The 21,408-nt window shown below is 41.2% G+C and overlaps 1 protein-coding gene across 1 annotated transcript in view; it reads left to right on the plus strand.

The window, feature by feature from the left end:
- The window catches only part of SCARF2 (scavenger receptor class F member 2), a 334,216-nt gene that overhangs the window by 162,240 nt on the left and 150,568 nt on the right, over positions 1–21,408 (plus strand). Inside the window, exons 3-5 of the mRNA XM_073629334.1 lie at positions 1,867–1,968; positions 14,261–14,780; positions 15,469–15,687. Coding sequence (XP_073485435.1) covers positions 1,867–1,968; positions 14,261–14,780; positions 15,469–15,687 — 841 coding nt within the window. The remainder of the gene's footprint in view (positions 1–1,866; positions 1,969–14,260; positions 14,781–15,468; positions 15,688–21,408) is intronic.

The raw sequence follows: 21,408 nt of genomic DNA on the forward strand, positions 1-21,408 counted from the left end.
TGTGTAAAAATAAGTTCATCGTTATTATCTGCTCCTCCTGACAGCTGCAAATAAAATGAACCATGAACCATTTTTTACATTGTAGAGCACTGATGCTGTAACACCTACTACACTGTTGAACTGACAGTGTCCCCGCAACTACCCCCACTGGTGTGCAATCTAGGGTGTACACAAATTGGTCAAAGCATCAGAAGTGAAATTTTTCTTTGCCTCCCTTGCTGCTGCCATTGGGACCTATTCACACCAGCCTGGTAAGCTGCAGTATGTGAGTGTTAACTTCTTAGCGACCGCCCCACACACGTATACTGCTGCAGGGTGGCAGCTCTGTGCCAGATCACATACCTAATAGGTGATCTGACACTTCTGGGGCACGCAGGTGCTCCGCCGGTGACTCGCTCCTGCTGTGATTGGACACAGCGGGAGCCAATCAGTGGGTCCGGCAGTTTCGATGTCCGCAGGGACCCACCAATCGTTCGGGAGAAAGGCAGAACGGCGGTCTGCCTATGTAAACAAGGTAGACTGCTGTTCTGTGAGAGGGGAATGTGCTGATCCTGTGTTTCTGCTAAGCAGGAACACGGATCTTTACATTCCCCCACTCAGAGCACATCCCCCACAGTTAGTAATTACTCCCAGGGAACACATTTACCATTTGATCGCCCCTGATGTTAACCCCTGCCATTGTCATTAGTACAGTGACCGTGCATATTTTTTTAGCACTGATCACTGTGTTAGTGTTACTGGTCCCCAAATAGTGTCAGCTAGGTGTCAGATTTGTCCGCTGCAATATCACAGTCCCGCTATAAGTCACTGATCGTTGCCATTATTAGTAAAAAAAAATGAATAAATAAAAATATACCATAGTTTGTAGACGCTATTACTTTTGCGGAAACCAATCAATTTACACATATTGGGATTTTTGTTTTACCAAAGTAATGAAGAAATTAGATTTTTTAAATTTTTTTCATTGGGAATGTTTTATAGCAGAAAGTAAAAAATATATTGTTTTTTTTTTTTTCAAAATTGACGGTCTTTTTTTGTATATAGCGCAAAGAATAAAAACCACAGAGGTGATCAAAGACCACCAAAAGAAAGCTCCTTTTGTGGGAAAAAAGGACATAAATTGTATTTGTCTACAGCATCGCACACACCCACGCAATTGTCAGTAAAAGTAACTCAGTGCCGTATTGCAAAAAAATGGCCTGGTTATGAAGGGGGTAAACCTTCCAGAGCTGAAGTTGCTAATGTACGATGCATTGCCTATTAACCTGTATTGCAATGCAGGTGCACTGGGAAGGTGCATTGAGATGCAATTTAGAATATATAGCACTAAAGCGTGCAATGCTCATTATCGCAGCGCACTGATGTGCTAAGAAATGGCAGTCCAACTTTTTTTTGGGGGTACGCTGGACTCTCATTTTTGCTTTTACCTCTAAGTTTCAGTGAAGGGTGGGTTTGTTGTAAAGCAGAAGCATTATAGCAATAGCAATATATTCAAAAAGTACAAAGGCCATTTATCATAGCGTTCATATTGCACTGGCTGTCATTAGTACAGTGAACCCTAAATAGTTGAAATGGCATGCTGGACTTTGCAGTTTGCTTGTTGTTTTATTTTATAGAATAAGCCTATAAGCATCATTGGGATAGGATGGGTGGCAACACAAGATATTTAATATTGGGCAAGTCTTGTTTTTATCAGCACTTTATTACCTATTTCATAGTAAGCTACACACTATTTTTTTTATTTATTCCACTTGATAATATATTTGATTCTTTTCTTTCTTTTAGTACGTGCACAATAATCATATTTTATGTGTGCTTAAATTGTAATATTTTGTATGATTTATGTAATGTCTCTTTATTTCCTAGCTGTTTGTGAAGGCAACTTTACATGCAAAGAGAATGAGGTCTGTGTCAGGCCCAACGAGTGTCGTTGTCGTCATGGATACTTTGGTGCCAATTGTGAAACAAGTAGGTATTGCTTTTTAATCATATTTCTAATTGAATGTCACATAGGCCTGGTTTACAATGTGTGTTCTAACAGAAAATGAATGTTAGAAAATTTGGTTCATTGTGTATCCTTTTCATATTTGTATTTCTAATTATCTTAGTATATGCACAGTGCACAAATGTAACAAAATGACATCTTTACTTATTTTTATTAATTTATACTTATGGAGTTGATTTACTAAAGGCAAATAGAGTGTGTACTTTGCAAGTGCAGTCGCTTCAGAGCTTAAAGGGGAAGTAAACCCTGATGGGTTTTTTTCCTCTTTTTTCCCCTGCAAAGTAAATGCATAATGGGCCAGTATGCATCGCATACTAACTCATTATGTTGCACTTACCTGCAAACGAAGCCCGTGATGTTCCTGAGGTCCCCGCTGGTGGCCGAGTTTATCTTCACCCCTCTTCCTTCCGGGGCCATGAACTCCGGCTCTGTGACTAGCCGGAGTCGCGTGACGTGACTTCTGCGCATGCGTGCGGGAGCCGACAGTCACAGCACGGGCCCTATAGAAACGGCATGATCGTGCCTTTACTTTAGTGCGCATGCACCAATGAAGTCGGCACATATGGTATATGGTAAATATCTCCTAAACCGTGCAGGTTTACGAGATATTTCTAGTACCTACTGGTACGCCTAATTATACCTATAGGTAAAAGTGGTGTGTAAGGGTTTACAAACACTTTAATAAATGAGGGAGAGCTCTGCTGACTTCCATCATCCAATCCTGTGCAAGCAAAAATGCTCTTTTTTTTTTCCTTGCATGTGATTGGGTATTCTTTGTAAAGCACTGCACAGACTGTTAGCGCTATATAAATCCTGTAGAATACTAATATAATAATACCAATAATAATATTTGCATGGGTATTCTTTGTAAAGTGAAGCTTTACCTCATTTACCAAGCTTTGGAGAAACTGCACTTGTAGAGTGCCATGTCTATTTGCCTTTAGTAAATCTACCCGATTGCATATCTGTAGACAAAACATAAGGCTCAGTTCACAATCCTTTAAAGCATATCTGAATCCAGAATAAAAAAATGCATAATATTGCAGCTCACCAATTCTTAAAATGGAACTAAATGTAAAAAATAAAAAAAATTGTGAACAGGCAGGCTTTTATTGCAGAAGACACTTGTAATGTCTCTACTGCAATAAACTACGCTCACCTGCTTATTTGCAGCCCTCTGTGGAATGTACACTAAGCTGCACATGCACCCCCTATTACATTGCCTCTTTTACACAACCTGGGGCGTTGCTAGGTCTACAAAAGATCTGGGGCTAGAGGCCATAGCAGCGTAGTAAAGAAAGTCATACGCTTGGGCGGGCATACACATGTATATACAGTAATATACGCGTGTGTGTGTATATATCCCCAGAGAGCCCCCCACTTACATCAGGGTCCCCAGAGAGCCCCCCCTTACATCAAGGTCCCCAGAGAACCCCCTTACATCAGGGTCCCCAGAAAGCACCTCCTTACATCAGAGTCCCCAGAGAGCCTCCCCCTTGCATCAGGGTCCCCAGAGAGCCTCCCCCTTGCATCAGGGTCCCCAGAGAGCCTCCCCCTTGCATCAGGGTCCCCAGAGAGCCCCCCTTAAATCAGGGTCCCCAGAGAGCCCCCCCTTACATCAGGGTCCCCAGAGAGCCTCCCCTCCCCTTGGGGACCCCTGCAGAGACTCGGGGCTATGGGCCCCAGGTTCAGGGCTGTAGCCCCAAAAGCCACCCCCTAGCGACGGCACTGTACACAACCAGTGCCAGTGCCTGGTCATAGCAAGTGCTAGTGTTGCTGATCATACTAAGTGCCAGTGTTGAAGATCACAGTAAGCACTAGTGTTTCCAGTTTGCTGATCACAGCCAGCGCCAATGTTTCCAGTTTGCTGATAACAGCTGTTGCCAGTGTTTCTAGCTTGCTGATAACAGCAAGCGCCAATGTTTCCAGTTTGCTGATAACAGCAAGCGCCAATGTTTCCAGTTTGCTGATAACAGCAAGCGCCAATGTTTCCAGTTTGCTGATAACAGCAAGCGCCAATGTTTCCAGTTTGCTGATGACAGCAAGCGCCAATGTTTCCAGTTTGTTGATAACAGCTGTTGCCAGTGTTTCTAGTTTGCTGATAACAGCAAGCGCCAATGTTTCCAGTTTGCTGATAACAGCAAGCGCCAATGTTTCCAGTTTGCTGATGACAGCAAGCGCCAATGTTTCCAGTTTGCTGATAACAGCAAGCGCCAATGTTTCCAGTTTGCTGATGACAGCAAGCGCCAATGTTTCCAGTTTGTTGATAACAGCAAGCGCCAATGTTTCCAGTTTGCTGATAACAGCAAGTGCCAATGTTTCCAGTTTGCTGATGACAGCAAGCGCCAATCATTCCAGTTTCCTGATAACAGCAAGCGCCAATGTTTCCAGTATGCCGATAACAGCAAGCGCCAATGTTTCCAGTATGCCGATAACAGCAAACGCCAATGTTTCCAGTTTGCTGGTGTTTTCAGTTTGCAGATCACAACATGTGCTATTGTTTCCAGTTTACAGATCAGAGCCTGTAAATACAGATCAGAGCCTGCAGCGGCGCTTTGCCGGTACTTCGGCGGCGCTGCCCATTGATTTCAATAGGCAGGGGCACTGTAGGAGCGGTGTATACGCTACTTCTACAGCGCCTCAAAGATGCGGCTTGCAGGACTTTTTTTGGCATCCTGCCAGCGCACTGCTCCAGTGTGAAAGCCCTTGGGCTTTCACACTGGAGTGAGAGGAGAGACTCTTTACAGGCGCTATGCAGGCACTATTTTTAGCGCTATTGCGCCTGTAAAGTGCCTCAGTGTGAAAGTAGCCTAAGAGCTAAAGTGGTTAAAGAAAGCCTGTTGCCAAGAAATATAGAGGTTGATTGCTCCCTCTGCAAATTCTAGTTCCCTGACCATGCTGATCCTATGGCTTGGGCTTTATCCTTTTCCATTTTGATGCTGCAAAACACCTGAATTGTGCTGCATGAAATCCCATTCTTTTCTATGTGGCTGGTTTACAACTATGTACTACAGTTTAGTGTGAAAGAAAAGGGAAACTGTATGAACACATAAACACATACTTATGTGCATTACTATTTTGCTTCTGCAATCTGAGCACTGAAAGTCTGAAAATGTGTGTCCCTATAATTGATCCAGTTGTGGTGAGATAGCTTAACTTACAGTAGCTTTGCAGACAGTCATGCAATCCAAATGAGCAGATCGGAGAAAACTTTAATCCAGATTTACGCAGATCACAACAGATGAACATCATATAGATCAACAAATCATAGTGTGTCTAGTCTAGCATAATGCAGTACATGGAATGAATGGCGGCTAAAGCATGGAGAAGAAGGATGGGACTAATTGTATAAAGCATCCCCTAGCTACGGAGTAAGGTGTGGCCCCCCTGTACACCTGGATAGGAGGGGCGGCAGGGGCCGCTGCATACACAGGAACCAATCCCCTCCTTTTCTCCTCCTACAGCCTCTGAGAGCCCGCTTCTCCTCCTCTCCCTCCCACAGGCATATATTGGCTGCAGGAGGAAAATGGATGGGATTGGTTCCTCTAAATGCCATTTCCCTCCTATCCAACCTGTGCTCTCTCTTGGTCCCCGCTGTGCTCTCAAGCGGCCCCCCTTTGCTCTCTCCTGGCCTCCCTCGTTCCCCGCAGCTTTGCTGGATCCCTCCCTCCCCTCTCCTGCTGGCTGCTACTGGGGAATGTGTCAGGATGGAGATCGGGAAAGGGGTCCGTAAATTACACATTCCTTGTCTGAATGAATCAGTACCGATCACTGACTCTGTCCATTCATAACTGAAGTATAGTAAACTGTGTTTACTATGCTTCAATTTGTGAATGAATGGGAAGCTCTGTACAGCTGAGGTCCTCAATCTCCATTCTCTGTCTCAAAGGGGAAACATCAGAGGTCTGTTTGGACCCATGATATTTCACCAAAGCTCCTAAAAAATTAAAAAGAAAAAAAATGAATTAAAAATAATATTGTAAAAAAAATAGTAAAGATAAAATAATTAAAAAAAAAAATTACTAACACCAGTTGCAGAACTACCAGGGTCCCAAAGGTCGCACTTGTGACCAGGCCTTGGCACTCTGCCACCAGGATCAGAGGGAAGGGCCCCAGCTGGAGGTCCAGGGGGCCCTTCACAATTTCTTGCACTGGGGCCCTGAATGTTCCAGTTACTCCTCTGCGGACAATGCATGTGTAACACATTAATTACCGCGAGTACTGCATGCACGTAGAACAGTAAAAATTCAGCACTACTGTATTATTATATTATTATTATTATTATTATACAGGATTTATATATCACAAATAGTTTTCTCAGCGCTTTGCAGCATAATTGCAGACAGTATAATTACGCTACAATCTGCTTGTTTGTTCCAGGTCATTGCTGCAAAGTATTAATGCCAAAAACTGCCAGGCACCTAGCATTTTTATTGGTGAAGAGTGTCACAAGTGAGGAGTGTCAGCCTTCATAGTAATCATAACATCTACTCTTATTAGTACTACTAGTACTCATATTTTTAACACATTTGGATTGTTCACTTAACTTTACAAATGTAATATGAAACATGAATTAATGACCATATTACAGCATATCATCCAGTATTCCTCCTTACATTGTAGATTTGTTTTACATTCAGTTAAGTAGGCTGCACTGCAAGACTTGATTCCCTACTATCTTTCTACTGCTGTAAATTCACTACAACTCTCCCTTGACTATTGGTCCTCTTTGTCTCCACCACCACTCCACATATACTGTATACTGTACATTTTGTCATGGTTTTCTTAGTCACTCCATTGCTTTCAACTCATTAAACTAAAGTATATCTATGCTCTGCAGATCTCCTGATTCTGTTGGCATGAACAACTATCTTACAGCTGCCTTCTCTTTTATGTTGAAAAGTCAGCATGACTGAAAAAGAACTTCTAATCCCCTTTTACATCTGTTTCCCAGACTGACATAACCCTGGTATGTAACTGTAGTATTACATTTTCTCTAGGTCGTGTTTTTGCCTTGTCTGTGCCTCCCTCCTTTCACCCAGTCATAAACTTGAAGTGCACACATAACAGTCACTTGAGTCTTGCCTTACTTTATACAGATTACCTGAAACTCTTGTTTATCTTTAGGCCATACCCTTCTGGACTCCCCTAACACATTATGTTGCGTTTTTTTTTTTACCTAGCACACTGGATCTGCACTAGGCTACTGTGTTTGCTAAGAGCACACTTATATATATCTCAAGTTCAAGTATTTCAAGTATAAATTTTTGTGCTAGTATCCTTCCAACTGGCATTGGCTCAAGGGATGTAGCTGAATATCATCATTTTAATTTTCAAAGTTGATAAACTATTGCAACATTTTCCATAACTTTTGTAAGAATGTATTGTGTGGAATTGCTGCAGAAATCTCCAAACTTTTCAGTATAGGGGCCATATTCTATATTTTACAATTATTGATGGGTTGAAAAAATCAGTTTTATAATCAGTCCCCCCATTACATCCATGAGTGCCTATCAGAGTCCCCCTTACATCCACGAGTGCCGTCAGAGTTCCCCTTACATTTAGCAGTGCCCAGCACAGCCCCCCCCATTCATTCAGCAATGTTTGGCACAGTCCCCCTTTACATCTATTTGTGCCCAGAACAGCCCCCCCTTGCATTCAGTAGTGACCAGCACAGTCCACCTTAACATCTATGCATGCCCAGCAGAGTCACCCCTTACATCCATGTGTGCGTAACAGAGTCCCCCCTTACATCCATGTGTGCGTAGCAGAGTCCCCCCTTACATCCATGTGTGTTCAGGGCAGTCTCCCCCTGACATCCATGTATGCCCAGCAGAGTTTGGAATCTCCTGCCTTAAACAAACTACATTACCTACATGGACCTAATATGGCAGTTTTAATTGCTGACTAACTTATGCTAGCTCTTCCTTAATCAGTGCTATTAACTGCATTAATATCTAGAAAAGAGTAATTAATCCATTTTACCTTTGTTGCAAATTGATGTTTGGTCAGCAGAGAAACCCATTCATATCAGTTTCTGCCCAAATGGGTTTATAATCTCATGTCTGTCTATCTTTGACATACATATACTAAGCCTAGTTTGTCCAAAAGCCAATTAGAATCTGGGACTTGAGGAATTACTCATGCAGACTCAAAGAACTGATATTAAATTTACCCCTGTAGTGTCTCTGAAAAGATTATAATGTATGATCTTGGGCATCTAAAGGAACAGTGCTTACAAAAGAAGGAAATGTTTCATAAACCCAGCAATTTAAACCGAGCAGAAGATTAAAAAAAATCATATGTAGTGGTTACCCTTAGTGGAAAACCATCTTTGGACCAGCAATTTCAGGGTACTGATATGAAGGCATTGCCAAGATTAAGCTATCTTATCTTGTTAAGGAATAAATTGAAATGGATAGTTAAAAAAGAGAAGTAAACCTTTCTTAATAGTGAAAAGATGAACGTACTCCTAAGACACTAGCAAAAAAAACGAAAGCACACTGGAAGGGGGAGAGTTTATACCTGTTTGCCAGTGTCCAAAATCTCCTTTAAGCTACAGTATAACCCAATAATATCAGAATAACTGAAAACTGTGTCCCCTAATGAACTTCAAGAAACAGATTTTTGCAATAAGTACACAGTTTTTACTGGTACACTATCAGAGCCAACCACCAACATTTCTAGCAGATACAGTAATCTAGACATGCCTGGGTAAATACAGATCTATTCTTAGACAAACAATTATCACGTAAAAGAAGTGGGAAGATGAGCTGGACCAAATGGTCTTTATCTACCAACATTATTCTGTCTGAAATTCTAGACTGCCATGAAAACTTAGATTTAGGTTACAATTGTTTTGCAAGTCTTGGTGATAAGGGCAGCCGCTTTATCTTTTGCAAATTTGTAGATATTTCTTGCTAAAGATTAGATGAGTATTTATTAAATGCTTACCTTTCAAACCATTTTCTGTAGGAAATTATTACTGCAGACAGGTCATTAGGTGGTGATCTCCCTTTCATGGTCCAATAAAGGAATGTATTTTCATGATATTTATACAGAATATGCACAACTTAATAAATATAATTGAAATTATCAAAAATATACCTTATGTTTTCTTACATTTACAGCGAGGCATATATCATAAAATGCTATGTACAATTTGTTTGTAATGCTGGCTTTAAAAGAGTGAACATGTACTTCATTCAACAGGAAGTCCAGAAAACAAGTTACTATTATATTTAGTTACTAGAATACAAGATACTATTATATTACTTTTGTTAATCGCAGTTCTGTAGATCTAATCTGTATAGTATACTTTTAAGTTTGACATAAATTAACGTGAACATGTTTCATTGCAATCTTGGCTGGCACATTTTTTGTGTTATAATCTTAATACAGCAATACAAGTTGGGTGGGCAGCAGCTGGCAGTCAAGCTGTTGACAAACGGAAGCCGAGTAGCCAGCGGCAGACTTTATGCCATGCACAATAAACTTGTGCAGCAGTTCTGTATGCTGGCCAACATGCACAGCTGTACACATCTTTCTTGATTTATTGCTGTATTATTTCTAGAAAAAAAAAAGTCTGTTAAACTACTGCAGAGCTTCACTTGTTGACCACACGCTACAGGCTTAATCTGAAGTGAGGCACACGCATGTACACAGCTTCACTTATGACATAATCCTCAAATAATTAGAGCATCACCACAGAATCTATATCAGAGCAGAGGAGAGCAGGCAAAACCTGCCTTTTGATATTGAGGTGGCCTGGCATTTAACATTTAGCATTTAGCCTGGATGAAAAACAGAGGCCTTGTGAAAAATGGATGTGGTCCTTGTATGCAATGACATGCAAGACATGATATTGTACTTTACCTGGAGTGTGCTTTTAGTATAACTAAAGACAAACTTTTTTTTTTGTCTGTTGTCATTGTAGCCAGCGTCCCTATTTGAAGATTTCCTTTCTACTCTTGTTCTGGTGACAACCGTATAATTTAGAATTTTGCATCACTTTCTGCGCTGGTGACTGGAAGTAGACAGGGTGGGGTTGATTTACCAAAACTGGAGAGTGCAAAATCAGGTGCAGCTCTACATGGTAGCCGATCAGCTTCTAACTTCATCTTGTTCAGTTAAGCTTTGACAAACAAAAAAAATGATTGATTGGTTTCTATGAAGAGCTCCACCAGAATGTGCCCTCTCCGGTTTTAGTAAATCAACCCTGGTGAATCTCCCCAGCAAAAAAACAGAAAGCATAAAAACCTGACAGTGGTTGAAATCTTTTCATTCTCGATCTAAAAAAACACGTTATACATTTTCAAAATTTTTGTTGTTTTACCTAAGAATTAGTGTAGTTGTATTCCCTGTGTTGTTTGTTTGCCTTATCTTGCAATGAAGGGGTCACATGTTGCAGTTTGTATTATCATGGCTGATCGATTTCCCAATGCCCATGTAGTGCTACAACTAGCCTGTGCCTATTCACTAAAGGGACAGGTAACTTCTTCTTCATGATCACACTGTGTGCAATGCATGACTCGCCAATTCCTCTGTGTTGTATCACATATTTTGGAGTGCAAACATTGCATGTTGAGATCCCTGTTAATTGAACTGCCTGTTTGTGCTTGTTTTAGATCTAATTTCTGTTAAACTCTCACCTGCAGGGTAGGGATGAGCCGAACTGCTGTGGGTTTGACGAATCTTAAAGACGTTTAGATGCCAAATGCGAACCCCATTCAAATCTATGGGAGCCAGATCTGTGAAATTAAAAATGCTAAGTTTCTGGGCTGATAGGCAAGGGGTGTATAAAAACAACATGGGTGAGAGCACTGACCTTGGGAACATGTACCAATGGGAAAAAAAAGTAAAAGAATTCAGTTTGGCCTGGAACAGTGATTTTTTTAACGCTTAAAGAGAAACAATAAAAATGCTTAATTCCTTTAAATAACATGCCTGGAGGGAGCCCTGATTGTGCCTGTGAAGCTGTGAATATCTGACATTTTACAAAGGAAAAAATTATTTAAAATTCAGTTGCTGGCAAATGAGGTTTTATTCCAGTATTTCATTCCCTCCAACTGTCTGCTATGTATTTTTGGGGACCTTTGGAGGGGTCTGTGTACATTTTTCGTTGTAAATGTCACTTTTGTTGCAGCACATCTTACAGTCGGAATTTTAAAAAAGTGTAGAATCCCCCAAAATGCATAACTTTGAGTCTGGTATATATTTTAAAGGGATAGCATGAGGTTCCCTAGGAAATTCATACCAGACCCTTGATCTGAGGCCCCCTCAAATTCCTGCTCATTTGCTTATGTGGCCAGGGATTCTCAGCCATGTAAATGAATGGGTGTGGTGAGATAAGTGGTTGGTAAGAATGCAGCAGGGACAATCTGAATGCTGTCACATTTATCCATGTCAAATGTCCTAGACGTTTAGCATTTGGATAAATGTCCAAACAGCCAGTATTCTGTTTGAAATTATATTTGGACCGAACACTGAGCTCACCCCTATTGCACAGCAGTAGACTGAGAGACCCTGGAATTGTGGGACATGGATTCTCTTTACAGGAATTGTCAGTTCTAAGACTATAGACAGAGGTAATGCATTACCCTATGCAGTGTCATGCTGAATGCCTCATGTTTGAACACAAACAGAAACTTCTGACACAGAAATGTAAAGATTTACTATAGCTTTACATACAGCATACAGAGCTTCAAATGACACTAGGAAACTAATGACCAATGCAAATCTTATGCAGGTGAAAAACGCAAGATACAGGTAGGAAGGTTTATAATGTGCTCTGTACATTATTATTATTATTTAGGATTTCTTTAGCGCCAACAGCTTGTACATCGCTTTACAACATGAGGGCAGACAGTACACTTAGGGCCCTGGGGAGGTTCTGCTCATTATAGATCTAAGAGAGTGCATTACATACTACTGACTCCTGCACTTTGTGTGTTATATGCCCCTGACACCTGTACAGTGCTTTACATGCTACTGACTCCTTCACTTTCTGCATTACATAATCCCAGTCACTGTGCACTATGTGCTATATTATATATTACATTCCCATATTTTGTGGGTTGATAGACTGTGGCACATGTGCAAGCAGGCTTAGGTTCAATTTAACCATGCCTCTTTAAGCCCTTCCCACTGTTAACCCAATATGACCGCGTCAACCATTTGCCACGGTGCTGTAGGTGCTCCTTATTATTGCTTAACTTCGGGTGCCCAAGGTTGTGTGAAGTCTTTCACAATTCAAGCAATGCCCCTGTTTATACCCTAATGAATGCAAACAATGAAGTCATGTCCCTCCCTTCCCTTCTTTCTTCAAGCCTGTGTATATTATGCTCCTGCGGACTCCCCTGATATCTTTCATCCCCCAGACCCCTCACCGGTTTAATTGTCCATCTCTAGACTCGTTTTATCTTATATCTGCTTGTAAGGGATGTTTTCAGAATTGGACTCTAAACTGAAATTGAATTCTTAATTGTGTCTGCAATCATCTAAAATAAGCACCTCCAAACATTTTCTTCTGATGTTCTGGCCAACACTGTACCACAATATTGTACTCTATCAGATGATTTTTTTCCCTTAACCACTTGCTTACTGGGCACTTTCACCCCCTTCCTGCTCCGGACCAATTTTCAGCTTTCAGCGCTGTTCCATTTTGAATGACAATTGCGCGGTTGTGCAACGCTGTACCAAAATGAAATTTTTTTTTTTTTCACACAAATACAGCTTTATTTAATCACCACTGTTTTTTTTTTTTTTTTTTTTTTTAAAAACAAAAAACAAATTTGCAAAAAAAAATGTTTGTTATAAAATTTTGCAAGCAGGTAATTTTTCTCCTTCACTGATTGGTGCTGATAGGCTGCACTGATAGGCTGCACTGATGGGCACTGATAGGCTGCACTGATAGGCACTAATGAGGTAGCACTGATGGTCACTGATAGGTGGGACTGATGGGCACTGATGAGACTGCACTGATGGGTGGTACTGATGAGCACTGATAGGCAGCACTGAATGGCACTGAGAGGTGGCACTGATAGATGGCGCTGATAGGTGCACTGATCGGCAGCACTGATGGGCACTGATATGCACTGGTAGGCAGCACTGATAAGTAACACTGATGATGAGGCACTGATGGGCACTAATAGGTGGCACTGGTGGGCACTGATTAGCAGTATTGATTGGCACTGGTAGATGGCACTTGTGGGCACTGATTAGTGGCACTGGTGGGCACTGATTAGCATCACTGGTGGGCATTGATTAGCAGTACTGATGGGCACTGGTAGGTGGCACTAGTGGGCACTGATTAGCGGCACTGGTGGGCATTGATTAACGGCACCGGTGGCACTGATTAGCAGCACTGGTGGGCACTGAGGGGACCAATGTCCCTGTAACAGCTTTCTTCTTTTTTCCTCATTCTGTCAGTGTGAGGGAAAAAAAGCATATAACTGGCTTCTGTTTACTTCCGTGATCAGCTGTCATTGGTTGACAGCTGATCATGTGGTAAAGGGCCGCTGTGATTGGCCCTTTACCCCGATCTGTGATCAGCCGAGTCCCGAGGATTTGGCGATCACAGAGCGTGCCATGGACACCCTTTCCGGCATTTTAAGTCTGCTCTGTAGCCGTCTTTCAGCTATAGCGCAGGCCCCAAATGGTTAAACTAGTTTTCACTGCTTTGGCCAATTAGATTGTAAGCTCTCGGGAGCAGGGCCCACCTAACTCTCTTGTATTGAATTATATTGGTGCTGTATTGTCCTTTATATTGTAAAGCTCTGCGCAAACTGTTGGTGCTATATAAATCCTGTATAATAATAATAATAATCTTCAAGCAATACCGAAACATGTTTCATGTTACAAACACCTTCAAGAATATCAACCTTATTAGACATTTTTGTGTATGTGGTGACTCCTGGATTGGTGCCTTACTTCTTTCCCCCTTCTGCAGTTGTCAAAATATAAGGTAAGTAAAAAATCTACCGGTTACATTGAGCTGTGTAAAGGATCATATATAGCTCATATACTGAAAATTGAAATGTGAGTTTTGAGTTAATTGGTACTATTGTAATCCAGAGAGCCCTATGCAAAATGCAGTAAGTCATAGCCAAAAAATAGATATTGTATATTTAAAGTTCAATTGGTTTTTACAGACTAGTGTATGAAGTTGCTATTTGCGCAAACCATACATTTATTGCTTGCAATAATTTTTAAATATGAGACGTGATTGCTTAAATCTATTTTATTTTCACCTAGAGTGCCCAAGACAGTTCTGGGGTCCAGACTGTAAAGAAAAATGTTCCTGCCATCCACATGGACAATGTGATGATGTTGGCGGACAGTGCACTTGCAATGCAAATCGATGGGGATCCAACTGTGAGAATGCCTGTCTATGCAAGCATGGAAAATGTGACCAAGAGACTGGAAAGTGCACCTGTGAACAAAATTGGTGGGGCCCTCAGTGTTCGAATGCCTGTTATTGTAGTACCAACTCACAATGTGACCAAGCAACAGGAAGGTGCATTTGTCAGCCAGGATGGTGGGCTCGGAGCTGTAACAACCAATGCTCTTGCAACAATTCCCCGTGTGATCAACTGACTGGACGCTGCTTGTGTCGGGAACGGTTATGGGGCTCAAGATGTGAGAGAGTATGCCAGTGTTTCAAAGGCAAATGCAATCAAATGGATGGAACTTGCACTTGTGAACCTGGATATAGGGGTAAATTTTGTCGTGAGCCTTGTCCTGCTGGACTTTATGGACAGGGCTGTCGGAGGAGGTAAGCAGATAAAACTATAATAATTATTATTGGCAGTACCTGATACTTTACATTTTTTAACTAGATGGATGGTTGGATATCATGTATACCTAATCATTTATGGTACAAATAGAATTTCAAAGGTTCTTTAAGTTTGATTTCTGTGTCAACAAAAAGGGACCTCTCCTCCTTTTGAGTCCTGCTCTGGAGAACTGAATTTACCTGCAGTCCCATCTGCTGTCAAAATCTTGCATTGTTTTTCCTTCTTCTGTATAAGGGCAATGTCTGTTGATTTCTGACTTCAGTCTGCCATTACAGCTAAGCATTTGTGTAATGAGAGCTCTGCTGTTTCAGCACAAGGCCAAGGCTCTTCCTCTATTTCAGCACATTGGGGAGTCCTAAACATTGCTATGTTCTAAGAAATCTGGAAAATTGGGTTTTTTCTATATTTTCAGATTCAGTACTAACCAGTGGTTCTCAACCTTAGTCCTTAAGTACCCCCAACAGGCCATGTTTGCAGGTTTTCCTTTATCTTGCACAGGTGCTTTAAATCAGAATCAATGGCTTAGTATTTTGGACAGCTATTTTATTTATTAAGAGAAATTCCCAAAACGGCCTTTTGGGGGTACTTGAGGACTGGTCTAAACTATGCCTTTTAATGACCTATTGAGTGTGCTACATTTGTTAAATTGGGTGCTTTTCTTTCTAGATGTGGTCAATGTAAGGGACTGCAGCCATGTACCATTGCTGATGGTCGATGTATTGCGTGTGAACCAGGATGGAATGGAACAAGGTGTGACCAAACATGTGCCCATGGTTTCTATGGAGAAGACTGTTCTCTTGCATGCCCCCTGTGCAAGGAAGGACACACCTGTAATCACATCAATGGGAAGTGTTCGCATTGCAATCCTGGCTGGATAGGCGATAGGTAAGAAGATGCAGGGTCATGCACAGATTTTAATAATTATGTTAATTAAATTCAGTAAGTTGAATTCCAGGCAAACTGCTGAATACACAGGTAAAATACTCATCTTATCATTGTTTTATTCATACACCATTGCCAAACAGCACATGTAGATGGGTGACACCACTTTTTCTATAATAGTTAATACAATACAATGATATCACCTTCCCCAACTTGCTGATTGGACAATGAATGAGCAGCAAGTTACTGACAAATAATCAAATTCTCTCTCTTCAGCATGTTCCTTTTAACACATGTGCAATGCAGCTACCCTCCTTTTTCTAGTCAGAGTGCTGCTGTGTAGGCAATGACAGAGGCTGTTGTTAAAACAGGTACTAGTTGTAGAGGTCGACCGATATATCGGCCGATATTTGGTGTTTTTTAATTAATCGGCATCGGCCAATTGTGCTGATAAGAAAGGCCGATTATAACTTCAGCGCGACTTGCAAATGACTTCTGTAATAGAAGTCAATGCAAGTTGCCTGAAGTCTTCCTGCCAAGTCTGAGAAAAGAAGCTAAAGAGATACAATGTTTATACTTATCAATGGACTGAACTCCGTGTGTAGGAGTTCTCAGTTTAACCATTTAAAGTGGAGGGCCACCCTGAAAAAAAAAATTCACCAAAAATCCTAAATAAATTTAAAAAAATTTGAAAAAAAAAATGTAAACTTACCTAAACCCTTGTTGCTAAGCAGTCTTCCTAATCTGCCTCTTCCTTTTCCACGGCGTGTTCTTCTCCTCGGTGAGCGGCCCCGTTGTCTTCTGGGAACTGTTTGTGTTCCCAGAACACCACGGGGCCATTCACAGAGCGCCGCGCCGCTCGCGCGTGCGCAGTAGGAAACTGGCAGTGAAGCCGCAAGGCTCCACTGCCTGTTTCCCTTACCTAGGATGGCGGTGCCGGGAGCCGAGGGACAGGTCGGCCTCGGGCGGCTAACATCGCGGGCACCCAGGACAGGTAATTACTTATTTAAAGTCAGCAGCTACAGTGTTTGTAGCTGCTGACTTTTACATTTTTTTTTTTAAGGCCGGAATCCCGCTTTAAAGACTAATTCTTTTCTGACACTTGTTTGCAAGTAAAAATCCTGTATTTTCTGCTAGAAAATCACTTAGAACCCCCAAAAATTATATATATATATTTTTTTTAGCAGAGACCCTAGGGAATAAAATAGCGGTTATTGCAATATTTTATGTCACATGGTATTTGCGCAGCGGTCTTTCAAACGCAATTTTTTTGGAAAAAATAGACTAATGAATTTAAAAGAAAACTAAAACAGTAAAGTTAGCCCATTTTTTTTCATCCAAAAGTTTTGATTACCTGTTTTTGTGTATTTAATATTTAAGTTTTTTTATCTAAATTATACATACAAGTGCACTGATTGGAGGTTTGTTTTGTTTAATAAATGTTTAGGAGCAGGCAGGCGGTGACGGTAAAACGCTGCTAGTTTTAGTGGCGCTTTACCGTCATTTTAGCGGCGCTATTCGGCTGCTAGTGGGGTGCTTATAACCCAGCTAGTTGCCGAGGAAGGGGTTAAATGCGCCCGTGAAGTGCCACTGCCGAATCGCTTTGCAGGCGCTTTGGCAGCGGTGCCCATTCATTTCAATGGGCAGGAGTGGTGGAGCAGCGGTATACACCGCTCCAAAGATGCTGCTTGCAGGACTTTTTTTTAACATCCTTCCAGCGCATCGCCTCAGTGTGAAAACACTCATGCATTCACACTGAGACTGCAGGGGAGCCGTTTTGCAGGCACTTTACAGGCGCTATTTTTAGCCCAAAAGCGCCTGAAAAATGCCCCAGTGTGAAAGGGGTCTAACTGTTAGATTTTATGAGATGAAGGGAAAAAAAAAAGAAAAAAAAAAATCGGCCTAACATATCGGCCCAAAAAAATCGGCATCATATATCGGCCGCCGCGATTTCTAAATATCATCATCGGCCAGAGAAAAACCCATTTCGGACGACCTCTAACTAGTTGTATATAAAATACATTTAAAGGAGAAGTTTGGGGGTTCAAAAAAAATAAAAAATATGCAGCCAAATAAATGCTGCAGCATCTGCCTGATGCTGCAGCTGTCTCTCACTGGCTCTAAGACCACAAACTGATCACTGAAGTGGAAAGCTCTCTGGAGCATCGGGCTGGAGAGGGGCCAGGCACAGCTGACTTTGACTCTCAGCCAACTGTCAATCAGGCAGCTTAGTGGATCCTGACAATTTGGTGTGGATCCAGAGTCTGGAGCAGCTCTGTGACGTCAGCCGACAATGGGCTTTAGCCTGCTGTTAGCTGACTCTATGTCACGGAAGTGCAAAAATAAGTGCACTCCTGTGACTCAGAAAAGAAGTAGGTTGAAATAAAAGCTTTGGTCTTACTTCTGTTTTGTTATACAGCTGCAATTAATTGTGTTTTTTCTATCTGCCTGTAGTTCAGGTTTAAGGAATCATTCATGTGAGTCTGGTTATGATACACTTTTTTTATGCTCCAAATAATGCATGAAAACTGCAATGAGAAATTCAATAATTAAAACGAATGGAGTCATTCATATCACAGGGTTCTAAAAATGCACTAAAAATGTTACAAGGCATACTAATCAATCTTTAATATTCTACTGCATGTTTGTCCTGTCACAGTAACTTCAGGACACCTTGAAAACTAATTGATGTCGTCTTGTTTGGTTTATAATAAGCTGCTCACAAGACATAATAACTTAAACACATTCTTTCTGTGTAGAAATGTCAGAAGTGAACATTTCTTTACAGGCTTAAAGTGACAGTTTTATTAGATTTATATTTAAAGTATATCTAAAGTCAAAACTTCTTTTTTTTGATAGAGTGGTGAGTTGTTAAAAGCCCTGTAAGGTTATTATTGCTGCCTGTGTCCCTGTTGGTGAAATTCACCTCTTCTACTTTACATAGGGCCCACTGTTGCCAAAACTGGGACCGTATCAACTGTATGAGAGGATTTTCCGCACTTTAGAGAGTTTTCCTCGCACGTTCTGTTGTGTCTACAGGACAAGTAGTAAAGGAAAATCCCCCCCCCCCCAATTATACACAGATGGCAAAGATAAACCTGAAAGAGGCTTTAAGCCTTACTTACTATATCCAAAACTAAAAAAATAAAACATTTTGGCTTTTGATTTTTAACCTGTCACAAATCTGAACAGTTAGGTAAAAAGCAAAAGTTACCTATATTTAAACACAAAGATCAAAATGACCATCACAGATGATGAGGCTGATGTTATATCCAGATCTCAACTGTCTACTTAACAACCTACAGCCGTGGCCAAAAGTTTTGAAAATGACACAAATATTAATTTTTACAAAGTCTGCTGCCTTAGTGTTTTTAGATCTTTTTGTCAGATGTTATTGTGGTACACTGAAGTATAATTACAAGCATTTCATAAGTGTCAAAGGCTTTTATTGATAATTACATTAAGTTTATGCAAAGAGTCAATATTTGCTGTGTTGACCCTTCTTTTTCAAGACCTCTGCAATTCGCCCCATCATGCTGTCAATCCACTTCAGGGTCACATCCTGACTGATGGCAGCCCATTCTTGCATAATCTATGACTGGAGTTTGTCAGAATTTGTGGGGTTTTTTTGTTCACTCGTATCTTGAGGATTGACCACAACTTCTCAATGGTATTAAATTCTGGAGAGTTTCCTGGCTTGGGGAACAAAATATAAAAATTTTTGTTCCCCAAGCCACTTAGTTATCACTTTTGCCTTATGGCAAGGTGCTCCATCATGCTGGAAAAGGCATTGTTCATCACCAAACTGTTCTTGAATGGTTGAAAGAAGTTGTTCTTGGGGGATGTTTTATTCATTCTTTATTCATGGCGCTGTTCTTAGGCAAAATTGTGAGTGAGCCCACTCCCTTGGCTAAGAGGCAACCCCACACATGAATAGGCTCAGGATGCTTTACTGTTGACATGACACAGGACTGATGGTAGCACTCAACTTTTGTTCTCCAGACAAGATTTTTTTACGGATGCCCCCAACAATCGGAAAGGGGATTCATCAGAAAAAATGACTTTACCCCAGTCCTCAGCAGTCCAATCCCTGTACCTTTTGCACAATATCAGTCTGTCCCTGATATTTTTCCTGGAGAGACATGGCTTCTTTGCTGCCCTTCTTGACACCAGGCCATCCTCCAAAAGTCTTTGCCTCCCTGTGCATGCAGATGCACTCACACCTGCCTGCTTCCATTCCTTAGCAAGCTCTGTACTGGTGGTGTCCCGATCCCACAGCTAAATCAGCTGTAGGAGGTCGTCCTGACGCTTGCTGGACTTTCTTGGGCACCCTGAAGCCTTTATGGCAAAGAGGGACTTTGCAATTAAATGCAATTCATCTGATCACTCTTCATAACAATCTGGAGTATATGCAAATTGCCATCATAAAAACTGAGGCAGCAGACTTTGTGAAAATTAATATTTGTGTCATTCTCAAAACTTTTGGCCACGACTGTACAAGGATGATGATTTCTCCATTAGGGCCTAGTAAAGAAGACCAAACATGTGCAGTACCACACAGCGCACCGGGTGGAAGGCAGGAGTGCCATTTGGCATAGACCATGGTCCTTGGGGACGATGACTGACTGACTGATCTGAGTACTGTAGTAAGGGTTATTCATTTCATGGGGAGGGAAAGAGAGGCAATTAGAGTTATTATCTATTAAGTGCAGTCATCTTTAATGTAATGAGCTGCCTCATTTAGTAAGAGGGAAATTTAAGAGGTGGAGGGGGTTGGAATAATTACTACTTTTTACTGGAAAATATTCGATTTATGGAACATGGTGCAGTACAAATTTTGAAAAAGGTGTAGGTGCTTGTATTGATGCAACATAATGCATTTTTGGCCCAATAGCCTTTAACCACTTAACCACTTAAGGACCAAGCCTCGTTTTGAGATTTGGTGTTTACAAGTTAAAATAATTTTTTTTTGGGAAAATTACTTAGAACCCCCAAACATTATATATAATTTTTCAGACACCCTATAGAATAAAATGGCGGCCGTTGCAGTACTTTATGTCACATCGTATTTGTGCAGAGGTCTCACAAGCGCAATTTTTTTGAAAAAATATACATTTTGTATTAAAAAATAAGACAACTTTTTTTTATATTGTGAAAGATAATGTTGCGCCAAGTAATTTGATACCCAACATGTCACACTTCAAAATTGCGCCCGCTCGTGGAATGGCAACAAGCTTTGACCCTTAAAAATCTCCATAGGTGACGTTTAAAAATTTCTACAGGTTACCAGTTTTGAGTTACAAAGGAGGTCCAGTGCTAGAATTATTGCTCTCACTCTAACGATTGCGGTGACATGTGTGGTTTGAACACTGTGTGTGTTCGTAAACATCCCTTGTAATAAAAAAACCATGACAGGACCCCTTAAATGTGAGTTCTGGGGTCAAAAAGACCTCAGATCTCACATTTACACTAAAATGCAATAAAAAGGAAAAAAAAATAAATGTAATTTTTTTTTTACAAATAAAAAAAAAATTCCCCTTTAAGACCATTGGGCGGAAGTGACGTTTGACGCTGCTTCTGCCATCCAATAGTGTGGAGCCACGCGGGGTTCCATCTTTCCATCTTTCCAGCCTGTGAGGGAAGAGGACCCGAGGTGCTCCGATGCTACCAACAGCTCCAGTAAGCGGCGGAGATGACCGAAGTGCGGCGGGGGGGGGAGCCCTC

Source organism: Aquarana catesbeiana, linkage group LG01, assembly GCF_042186555.1.
Source record: "Aquarana catesbeiana isolate 2022-GZ linkage group LG01, ASM4218655v1, whole genome shotgun sequence".
In the NCBI taxonomy this organism is placed as follows: domain Eukaryota; kingdom Metazoa; phylum Chordata; class Amphibia; order Anura; family Ranidae; genus Aquarana; species Aquarana catesbeiana.